At 48.0% G+C, this 11,967-nt stretch overlaps 1 protein-coding gene across 1 annotated transcript; it reads left to right on the forward strand.

The window, feature by feature from the left end:
- On the forward strand, positions 4,978-11,059 carry MSX2 (msh homeobox 2). Its single transcript, XM_018065780.1, has 2 exons — positions 4,978-5,473; positions 9,355-11,059. Exons 1-2 carry the CDS (start codon positions 5,095-5,097, stop codon positions 9,777-9,779), a joined length of 804 nt encoding a protein of 267 aa, XP_017921269.1. The 5' UTR covers positions 4,978-5,094; the 3' UTR covers positions 9,780-11,059.

Here is an 11,967-nt window from a genome sequence, read left to right on the forward strand (position 1 = left end):
GTAGAACCTCAGCCACCCAGCTTCCTGGAGTCACCTTTTCCAGGGAGCCTTCTGGGTCTTTCTGTGCAGACAAATGGGGGCTTGGGCTCTGTTTGTGGGAACCTTTCTCCAGTGCAGGCAGGAATTGGGAAGGTGCCAGCGAGCTGTGCCCAGAGGCTGGGAAATGGGAGATACCCTGTGCTGTTTGTCTAGACCGTTTCTTCTCTTGATCCCCAACCCTTGCTTGACAGAGTTGTCAGTCTGCTTCCTTCTCAAGAGGTGGGTAGTTACACCCATTCTGCAGAGAGGGGCCAAAAAGGCTCAGAAAAGTTACTTTCTCATGCCTCAAGTTACCCAGCTTTGGATCACTGGATCACAGATGTGTGTGATGTCAGGCAGACTTATTGAAAAGGATGGTAAAAAGAAAAAAAATACTAACAATGCCTTAAGAAATAATAACAGCCAACATTTACTAACAGCCAGATACTGCCCTGTTACAGATGAGGAAACCATGGTGCAGAGAGGTGAAGTGCCTGATTAGACTGAATGCTGTTTAAACCCTCCAGGAGAATGGAAGCAGAACCTTTACAGCCACTCCTGGATGGGGGTGCCTGAGGCTGCCATATTCTGTGTTACTGGCTTTTTATGAGGCTTCTCACCTAGTCCTCACCAGCAACCCTATCGGACTGGGCATCTTTTGTAACAGAGGTTACTGAGGCCCCCAGTTCAGTGCAGGTGGCAAATGGTAAGCAGGGCCTGGGTTTGAACAGGGAACTAACCACAGGAGCAGACTCACAACTCTCTTTCCCCTTTAGCAACCCTCATGCCTGCTGTGACCAGGAACAACTGGGTCTACATGGCCCTCTCTTCTCCGAGGCTGTGGGGCTCAGAGAGAGGAACAATGTCTCCATTTCTTCTGTTCTCCTCCGAGGATGTCCCTGTAGTGGGCTTCTTCCAGGGGAACTAGTGTAGAATCGGACTCTAGCCCAGCAAATCTTAGGCTGGCCTCTCTCTTGTGTGGGCCTCCATTTCTTCATCTGTGAAATGGGCAGGCATGAACGCTCGGGCCTCCGGTAGCTTGTGTAATCCGTGTAGCGCTTTGGCAAAGGCTCCTTCTTTCCAGTGAAAGACCTCAGTGAGCAAGGGGCCATAGCAAACCGATTGGAACGTCCAGAACTTCATAAGCAAGGGATTTGCCCGCTCCCCCCCCCCAGCCCCCCGCCCAAAGAACCTCAAGCAGCGACCCCCAAGCCCTGTCTACCCGCCTTCGTGCTCTAACTCGGAAAGTGATCTCTCAAATGCCTGGAAATATGCCCGCCCTAGTGAGGTCTGATGTTTCCCGTACCTACTCCGCACTGCACAGGTAAGAAAAATGAGCTCAGAGAGGAGCAGCCTTTTGCCCGAGGTCACACAGCGAAGGACTGGAGGTGGGGAGGGGAATGATGGGGGAGCGGTGTTGTGGAATTCCAGGCGGACTTTGGCGCCCGCTTGTCTGCCCGCTTCTGATACCCGGGTTCGGGAGAATAGGCCGCTAACGAGCGGCCCATTAGGAGGAATTGTCACTCCTCTGGGAGCGAGGTTGTCCCATTAGGGCGAATTGTCATTCCTCCTGGAGCGAGGTTGTCCCGGCTCCGCGCAGGCTGAGTGCCGGGGCCGAGAGCAATTAACGCGGCTCCGGCTCGGGCAGCCGCCTCTGCCCCGGGCAGCGGGGGCGGGGCGCCCGGCGCGGCTGGAGCCGGTCACCCGGCGCAGCCCCTTCCCCCGGAGCCCGCCTTTCATCTCCCCGCGCCTGGCGCCTGCCCGCAGCCCTGGCCCGTCTACAGCCCCCTCCCCCGCCCCTCCCCCGCCCCCTCCGGGCCGCCGGGATCCAGAGACCGGTCCTGGAGTTGCAGACGCGGCGGTCCGCGCGCACTCCTTCACGGTTTTCGCCTCCAGACTTGCGGTACGCGTGCGCGGCCTCTCCACGCGGGGCTGGGGCGCGTGCGAACGTGGAGAGCGGCAGGTCTGCGCACCAGCTGGTGCTGCAAGAGGGATGCCCCGGTCCTCCGCTCCTACCTGCGTGACCTCGCCGCACAATTAGCGCTCCTTGGCTTTAGGCTTTTCATCTGTAAAACAGGGAAAATAATTTCTGCGCTTAGCGATGTGTTGGAAGAAACAAATGAGACCCTGGAAGACAGGTTCAGATACTAAAGCAGAGGTGACGCTCGGTGGTGACCGAGTTCCTGTTGGAACCTCACGTTTTTGCTTGCGAATATGTCACCAAACTCACCTTAACTGAATGCTCCCTACATGCCAAAGCCAGGCCTCTGCTAAGGGACCGTACGCTTTTCAGGGCAAGCCGAATTCTCAGTCCCGAAGATTTTACAAAGAACCCATCATGAACTCTGGGAAAGGGAGCGACATGCCTCATTTTGGATATCTGGCAGAGAAAGCAATAACTTGTTGCTGCTTTTGATATACAATAATGTGGTGGCGTTTGTTTGGACCCCCTACACCTGCTAGTTATTGTATTTGGCCCCTTGAACGGAATTGCCACTAGAGTCATTCTGGTTAGGGGTTCTCTCATTCTAGAGATTTAAAAAAAAAAAAAAAAGACAGAGTGGGGGCTGTGTAAGGAAGAAGTAAAAAGACCAGGGTCACGCGGCCAGGAAGAGGTGAATACAATATTCTAAAAAAACGCAGCCAACTCAGGAGCAAATGAACAGACGGGGCTTTCCATAAAAGGTTAGAATTACGTTGAGCTTCCACTCTTTTCACAGCAGAAGAGACCCTTTCCAGAATTGTCCAACCCCAGCAGGGAGCTGGGGAGGGAGCCGGCAGAAAACAAGACGGTCAGGCTGGTTTCTCCCTGGACATCTATTCATGGCCAAAACTTAGTATTCTGGCTTAGAACACCAGTTTTTTTTTTTTTTTAATTTCTTCTATTTTGTCATTTCCGGCTTCATACTTTCCATCGTTTGCCTGGACATCAGGACCAGAGAGTAGGGGAGAGGAACTTAACATATCCTCTCCTAGAAAGTTCATCAAAAGAGCTCTAGTAGCACTGATTGAAGAAAAAGAAAAAATCCCAGGAATGAGTCTGCACGTCCCCTAACTGACAAATATTAACAAGGAGGTTTCAAGAACAGTTATCAAACAGTGGCTGGGTACCACCACACTGAAAACTTTACCATTTGTACATTTTGGCAGCTGAGTACTAAACGAATTTCAGGTTTGCTTCCAAAATATATACCCTGCACCTTGCTTAGCTATCTCTAGAAGGCACGGAACTTAATGTGGATTTACCGTGGGGTATTTGAGATGCATATCAAGTCAACTATCAAGTATGACTCAAGGGGAAAATGCATAAGGCATGTATCTCCAGATAGCTCTCATAATTGTGTGTGTGAATTTTTAAATAACTTTCTCTAAACTTTCAGTTTCTTGATAGTGGTGGGAGAGGGAGGTTTTAGAAGGCTGTGGTTAAGACTTATTTACTTTTAAGCTTTTATTCAAGACCATTTTTAATCAAACTGAGTTAAGTGGACAGTGCAGTGTTTTTATCCTCTAAGTGTCAGTAACACTTATTCTGGTTATCCCAGGCCAGCACAGTTTCAGTCCAGACAGAGGTTTGGGGTGAAGGAAAGTGCTCTAGGAAGTGGATCTAGGGGTCAAGTTTCTCTTGAATATCGAGGTAGCTCCAAGGTCTGGTCATTTCACTAACTAAAATCAATGTCCCTTCCTTCCAAAGCTTTGGGAACTATTTAACAAGCATCTGCTGTGTGCAAGTCCCTGAGTTGGGAAACTTCTATTCACCTCATCATCTTTGGGATATAGGAAATCACTCAGATATAGGAAAAGGCAACCATAGCATAGCAGGCATCATTTGAAGCAATAGGTGCTGACCCCGTGGCCTGCAGCAAGATTGGTCTCTGCACTTTAGAAGCTTCTGTGCTCTCCCCTTTCCCATACTGAGACAGTCATCACTAAGGCTTTGAGATGTAATTACCCAGGGTATAATTTCAAGTAGGGTGGGGATATCTATACTTTTTTTCTTTTTTAAACTAGGTGCAATGAATAAAAATGTGCTTCCCTAAAAGATACACAGGCTGGGGTGTGCAAACTTGGCACCCAATATTTATGAGATTTGCGGGGGGTGGGGGTGGGGGTGGTTGGGAAGCACTCGATATTATCTATGCCTTTTCCTCCCTCCTCCTCCTTGAAGGCAAACACTGGCACCTAAACACACATGACAAGCACAGGCTCAAACAAACTCATAAACACACAATGCACGCAGTCTTGAGAAAAAGGTCGGATCCGGATTTCTTCCAGTGAAGAGATTCAGGGAAAAGAAAACTCCAGGATTTCAGAGTTTCTAAGAGTGCGCTGGTTTTGAGTGTAAGAGATGGAAAGCTCTGCTTTAAATTTTCCAGCTACTTGGGAGAGGGTTGTCGTGACCACCAACCTCTCTGACTCCCTCCGGCCCCTCTCCTAGGGGAGTTACAGTAATAGCAAACGCTGATGGGCACTTGCTAATAGCGAAATATCTGCTCTTATAAGCGCCATGCATGTAGTATTTCCTTTAACAGGGATGCTGGCCCTTGCTTTCAGTGCTGACCCCGAAAACTGTTAAGTAGCCCACTTTCGGCCCATAGTAGGAGCTTCATCAAAGTTTTTTGCAATGTCAGTTGCAGATTTTAAACGCGTTCTGGAGCGGAGAACCTTTTTAAAAGAGGGGTCAAAAGAGAGAAGAAATGGGACTCGGCGAACTTCCTCTTTAAATAATCGGCCTTAATTACGCCTTAGACTTTTCAGTTTTGGCGTGATTATAACCCTTGAGGGATCGCCTAATAACAACTCTGCTGACTGCTCCTGTAATTAACTCCTAATTTATTTCAAACAGAAAAAAAAAAAAAAAGTCCCAGCCTCTTCCGGAAGAACCAATCGGAGGCTAGCATCCGTGGCGTCAGCGCCAGGGCGAGCGCGGATTGGCTGAGCCCAGTCTCTCACTTCCCCTTGGAGGAAAGGCACGGCTCCAGGCGCGCCCCTCCTGTCTCCCCCCCAAAAAAGTTTGAGTCGCAGCTGCCGGGTTGCCAGCGGAGTCGCGCGCCCGGAGCTACGTAGGGCAGAGAAGTCATGGCTTCTCCGTCCAAAGGCAATGACCTGTTTTCGTCTGATGAGGAGGGCCCAGCGATGGTGGCCGGACCGGGCCCGGGGCCTGGGGGCGCCGAAGGGGCAGCGGAGGAACGCCGCGTCAAGGTCTCCAGCCTGCCCTTCAGTGTGGAGGCGCTCATGTCGGACAAGAAGCCGCCCAAGGAGACGTCCCCGCGGCCAGCCGAAAGCGCCTCCGCCGGGGCCACCCTGCGGCCGCTTCTGCTGCCTGGCCACGGCGTCCGGGAAGCTCACAGCCCCGGGCCGCTGGTCAAACCCTTTGAGACCGCCTCGGTCAAGTCGGAAAATTCAGAAGACGGAGCGGCGTGGATGCAGGAACCGGGCAGATACTCGCCGCCGCCAAGTGAGTGCCTGCGGGAGCCGGGACCAGGAGTAGGTGGGGTGCGCGGGGTACCGGAGGGAACTAGGGGCCAGTATTCCAAGCTATGGTACGGAGGCCCCTCTGTACTATGCGCCCCCTAAAGCAAACATTGCAAGGTCTTGGCCCCTTAATATCCCCAGAGTCCAGCGGCATCCAAGACACCTTCTGGGTGATAGCCGCGCAGCGCGTGTTCGGGATCCCCCGGCTACACAAAGTGTTCTATACGATTGCCAACTCCCTGGTCTTTGAAGGGCGAACCCAGCTGCGTTGGCTGGGGTCGCTCGGTTGTCGTTTTCTCTAGCCCACAGCCCTGCGCTCAGGCCACTTCGCTTTTTCTCACTGTCCATCGAGGTTTCTGTCTAGGGAGTGAAGAAGGATTCTCGTTTAATGTGCACCCGAATATATGCCAGGCAGAAGCGGAGTGCCTTACTGTTTTTCAAAGTTCACAACCCTGCGAGGTGTGCCCTCATTTTAAAGATGAGCTCGTTAAAATCTAATCGGACTTTGGGGTAGCAGTGATCATCTTCCGATGGTCCCTGGGGAATCGAAGCACGATCCCTCGGAGGGATGGCGGCAGAGACCTATGCGGCGAGGAAGTATCTCCCGACGGCCGGCACGTCGCTTCGCTGGGAGCGGGCTGCGGTCAGCGGCGTGGGGCTCCGCTTGGCTCAGAGTAATAATTAACAGCATTCCAGCAGCGCTTGAGTTTACCAAGTGATACTTACTAGTTCACCAGATCCCGGTCATCGCTGGAACCTCGAAGTGCGGGGAGAAGCCCGGGACCTGTGGTTATCTCAGTTTTCAGACACCCAGACTTTGAGGATTGAACTTGCCTGGGCCAGGTCACCAACAGTGGCAGAATTGGGCAAGGGGCCCTGGTGTCCTAGCCCTGGCCGCCTTTGATCCTTCTACCCAGAGAGACCAAGGAGAGGCTGAAACACCTGCACCCCGCTTCCTGCCAATAAGGAAGAACAGAGAGGCCCAAGAGAGCTGATTTCTCTTCCAGCATTTACATCTATTTTGGGGCCTTGGGTATTTTTTGCAATTTGGACAAACCATTCATTTCTTATAGCTCCTTTTAGTTATATCTCCTGACCTTTAAGATTGCTCTGCCCACACTGTACCTCTAGGAAAAGCCAGAGAGAAGGGGCCTGCGGAGGGATTTTTTTTTTTCCAAAGCTGGGAGCATCACATTTTACTCTATTTCCATCAGCTGAGAAAACTCAGAAACAAAGTATTTTGTGAACAGAACAAGGCCATATAACCAGACAGCAGTGGCGGTCCCCTTTGGCATCTTTCTCCACCCTGTTAGAAACTCCAAAAGATTCAAAGGGCGTGGAGATTAAGGACTCAAAGAATTTAAACTCAAGTTTGCACAGTGCTTTATAGCACTTTTCACCATATTATCTTATCTGATCTCTGTGTGGCTGAAGCCAGCCTCCCAGTAACAGATGAGGACATTTCAGCAGAGTTCAGAGGAATCTGCACACATCGAGTTTGAGCTTGACAAGAAAGGCTTGGGGACATTTAATGATCCCCTATCTGGTGGCAGCCCACGACTCTGGGCGTTCTAAAATTTGGTACTCTGAACTGCAGGATCAGTATTAGTTACCCATTTTACTGATGGTGAAATAGAGGCTCAGAAACTTTAAAGAACTTAATTTGTTTTGACAAATATTGAGTGTCTGTGTATTCATAGGCCTGTGTCAATTCCCAGCCTCACATCAATGATTCAGACCTTACAGGGAGTAGTGTCCAGAGGTCAGAGATTTCCACTTACTTAGGTTGTTGGGGTTCTGTAAATATGTCTGCCAGGGCCCAAGGTAAGGCAGCCCTGGATGTGGCCTTCTCATGAGAAAAATCGGAGATTATGAGAAAGGATTTAACTTTAAAATAAACTTTAAACTTTAGCTTTAAAGTTTGTTTTAACTTTAAAACAAAAAGTAGGTCAGTCGTGGTTTAGGCCTGGAGATGGCCTCGGGAGCCCTGTGGTAGAAAGCAGTGGGTTCCGGGAGCCTAGGGACAGAGCCTGGGGCAGGAGGGAGCCACTTACCCAGGCCGGGTTTTGTTATTCATAGGCAGTAGGACCGATGCTGTTTTGCTTTGTATAATCTCATCCTTCCTCAGGTTTAAAATGGAGTGGGGATGGGAGGGTGAGGAGTGGTATGCTGGGTAGGAAGCCTCATAGCCTTATAGCTTTGAAATACTGCAAGATACCCATCTCCTGGACTTCATAATTCAAATGCAGCCCCTAGGATCAGCGGAATGACTGTGCCCAGGCACAGAGTTCCTTTCAACAGGGGCAAGTGTAGACTCTAGAAGCTTGGTGTCTGTGCTGTGACCACTGGGTTCTCCCCAGCAGCCCGGTCAAGTCTTTGAAGGGTGAGAATTTCACAGATCTGAGTCTCTGTTGTTATTTTATTTGCAAAGTAAGAAGTAGGCACCCCTAGCTCTCTGGCTTACTTAGGGATTAGCATATGCAAAAGTCTGCACGCCTGTGGTGGTTGCTATTCCATCCGTTGCCCAGACTTCTGGTTTTTGATTGAGTGCAGAACCCACTACCTTTCTTTTTAATCACTTAAAGTGATGGTTAATAATGTCACATTAGGACAAACCCATTTCTTGTTGGAAAGGGAGGCTGGGTTGGCACTTGTGCTGTGTCACCCTCAACTATGAAGTATAAACTTTCTTGGGCCACCAAAGTAACTAAACAAGAAATGCGACATTCTCCCTTTGGAGTACTTACTACTGTGACTGCATTTGGGAAATTAGCATAGCTCATAAAAGCCAGATGCAGAAAATGAACTCTTCAGCATCTGTCCCTTAGCTCCCCCCGCCCTGGCCCCATTCAATTTAAGGAAAAGCCCAAAGTTAGTTGATTCTATGGAATCACAAGGATGCTCAGTCCTGTGACTTCCTATAATTGAATCCATTTTAAATGTAGAGTCTGGATGCCATTGTTGGCATACCTTTATTTTGCTTGTTATTCTTTCTTTCTGAATTCCAGCAACAAGCTAATCATTTACACGTTTGCTCCAAACCATAAGAATGGGTAGGAGAGATGACTAAGATGTCATCACATGCTCTCAATTCAGGAGGCAGCATGATTTCCCCTGACATTTACATTTATGGGCAAGCTAATTTTTCCCTCCTTCTGTAAAGTTTATATTACAGAAGCACCCAGCCAAGAAAGTTATCCCACATCCAGATCTGTGAAATGATGTTCAGGTTTTATAATCTGTAGACTGGAGGGAATGACAGCTCTGTGGCTGTTTATTGCATGATGCTGCTCCCCAATCCAAAGATGCTATTAATTTACCACAGACCTTATCAGCACAATTATCCTTCATAAATATGCTGATGCAATCCCAACATTTCCTGGTACAGAGAGGGGACCAACTCCGTTTATAAGATCCTATTTGTTTTCCTTCTCATATTTATTTCAGCATCCTAGGGATGTGAGGATTATCATGAAACCACTCCCCCCACCACCACCTTAAGATGAGTTATCAGGAAGAGATGGGGTTTTGTTTTTCAGAGAACCCTGAGCTCTATTGGCATATCAGGGATGTGTTCCTGTTTCATGATCTCTAATGCTGTTTGTTTGCCATATAGAAAATTCTGTGACACCATTTAACTGCCCAACTTTTTGTAAAAAGATACAATTTTTTAAAGCAAAACAGCAAATTCATTTAAGTTTGGTCCTTCTCGACCCCCCACCACCAAAAAACACATCAACCTTACATGGTTTTCACTGAGATTCCTTTTTGAACGATGAAAAGGAGCCCTTCCCTCCCGCCCACTTGGACATACCTGGTGACAAAGCCACTTTCTTTTGCTAACTCTCCATTTCTGTTCCCTAGGACACATGAGCCCCACCACCTGCACCCTGCGGAAACACAAGACCAATCGGAAGCCGCGCACACCCTTTACCACGTCCCAGCTCCTCGCTCTGGAGCGCAAGTTCCGCCAGAAACAGTACCTCTCCATCGCAGAGCGGGCAGAGTTCTCCAGCTCTCTGAACCTCACAGAGACCCAGGTCAAAATCTGGTTCCAGAACCGAAGAGCCAAGGCGAAAAGACTGCAGGAGGCAGAACTGGAAAAGCTGAAAATGGCTGCAAAACCTATGCTGCCCTCCGGCTTCAGCCTCCCTTTCCCCATCAACTCTCCCCTGCAAGCAGCATCTCTATACGGTGCATCTTACCCTTTCCATAGACCTGTGCTCCCCATCCCGCCTGTCGGACTCTATGCGACGCCAGTGGGATATGGCATGTACCACCTATCCTAAGGAAGACCAGCTCAATAGACTCCGGGACGGATGTTTGTTTAAAAGCCTCCCCCCTCCCTCTCCAAGAAGACAGTCCCGCTCTGCAAACCTTGCATGCACCACCCTCAGCCTCAGTGGCTAGGTCTACAGGGCCACAGACATAGTTCGAATTGCTTCTTTTGACTGGAGACACCCAAGCCCTGTTTTCTTGGTTAATCTGCCAGATGCACCCCCCCTTTCATAAAGATTGGCTCTGACGGTTTTTATATATAAATATATATATAATAAAATATAATACATTTTTATACAGCAGACATAAAAATCAAATTATTTTGAAAGGCAAAATTTATATATATATATATATCTTTTTTCTCTATATTTCACCTTCCTAAAAGAGACTGCTTAAGTCTACCTGTTGTTTTTTTTCTTATGGGGGAGACAAATTTTTTGCTAAAATTGCTGAAATCTGGTGATTTGGATGGAATAACTGACTTTAGCTTATGGAAAACAAACGTTAGACATTACTTGCATAAGGAGTAGATATGGAGAAAAGGGACACACCATGTTTTTGCATTTTTCATGTGCATTAAAAACTCACACAGATTGAAAATTCACTAGACATGACCCTATTTGGCCCTATATTTTTCCCCCCTCTCCACCTTGTTTATTACACATTATTAAAAGTTTTTGTAAGATCAATAAAAGATTAGACTCCTGAGAGTCCTCCCGGGTAAGGTGGAAAATGGAGGTCCTTCCTAATTCCTCTCAAGGCTGTTGCTTAACTTCATTTCAGATAATTGGGGAGTGAAAAGTTTAAGCATGTTGGGAGGAATTGATGGTTTCTGTGAACCACTAGGTATGTCAGTCCTCACGCATTGCAAAGGCAATTTGGGGGAGGGGTGTAGTTTATTCTCTGCTTAAAAAAAAAGAAATGAGTATCTTGTAACCATTGTCTATATGCTAAATATTCTTGAACAATGAATAGATCCAAAAAGAAGAAAATCATGCTTTCTCTGTGTGTACCTATTGTATGTGCTAAACTTATTAGAAAAATTTATATACTTTTTAACATGTTGGGGGCAGAGGGTAAAGCCATGTTTTGACTTGGTAAAAAATGGTGTTGTCTGACAGCCCATATAGCTCCTTGGTATTTAATCTTTCTATCCAGCACCCCCTCCCTGCCCCAAGTATACTTTTATCCCTTTGAAAGGGTGCCTTGTATAATTTTATATATTTTATTGAAGAGTTATTTCTTATCTCTTATTCTGAATTAAATTAAACATTTGTTTTATTGCAGTAAAGTCTGTCCAAAGTCACAATTATTTTTAAGAGGCGCTCTGTGTTCTTTAGCTGGACTTAACCCAGAAATACCACCCAGATGGGGGAGGGGGCCTGGTGATTTTTATGATGATTTTAATGTGAATCAATCAAGAGCTGTGGCCAGATTCAGCCCGGGGTAGGGAAGTCCATTGAAAACAGCAAAAGACTTTGAACTGCTTCCTTTGGCAGCTTGTGTTACTCACGGAAAATTGCTATTAGTTTTTCAAATCAGTGAAAGATGAGCTTAGAAGTGGCAGGGCCCAGGGATATGCCAGAATCTGGGGGGGTTTTCAAGGGAAAAATCTTGAACTTGAAATCTCTCAGCTAAACAAAGCAAGCTGAGGGAACGGACCTATATAGTTCTTTGCAAATGGAGATGGTAACTGGATGCATTCAGTTGGGGGGTGGGGTGCAGGATAGATGGATGCCTGTTGCCCTTTCAGGACTGTGTCAAATCACATTCCGTTTACCATTCCTATCTCCCTTCCAAGGAGATCGATCTCGAACAAATGCTCTTTTCGGTTTGTAGGGGGAAGGTAGTCCATTCAAGTACCCTTTGCTTTGCAGTCTGCCTTTCCACTGGCTACGAAACGGGGGTCAGGCTTGGGTTTTGAGGCATCACCGTGAAAATAAATTGGTAATGGGTAGAGGAAGCGGGGAAGAATCAAACTCTGCTTTCTGTTGCACAAAGAAATCAAGTGGCCATTGAAGATACCTTTCCGAGGGCAGTTTTAGGATAAGGGGCTCCGGTGACCCTGGGAACAAGTCGGAAGGGAGCGGAAAACAGTAGTGCGGAGACTGTGCGGTGGGGAGACTGGAACTTGACACCTGCCAGGACCAGCGCTTTCGTCCCAGTTTCCTTTGTGCCCGCGCCCGGTTTACAGGTGGG

The sequence above is a fragment of the Capra hircus genome, chromosome 20 (assembly GCF_001704415.2).
Source record: "Capra hircus breed San Clemente chromosome 20, ASM170441v1, whole genome shotgun sequence".
Lineage (NCBI taxonomy): Eukaryota > Metazoa > Chordata > Mammalia > Artiodactyla > Bovidae > Capra > Capra hircus.

Coding starts and splice junctions, on each gene's coding strand:
- MSX2 (XM_018065780.1), top strand. CDS start 5,095: ATGGCTTCTCCGTCCAAAGGCAATGACCTGTTTTCGTCTGATGAGGAG. Junction 5,474..9,354: donor CAGATACTCGCCGCCGCCAA/GTGAGTGCCTGC, acceptor TCTGTTCCCTAG/GACACATGAGCCCCACCACC.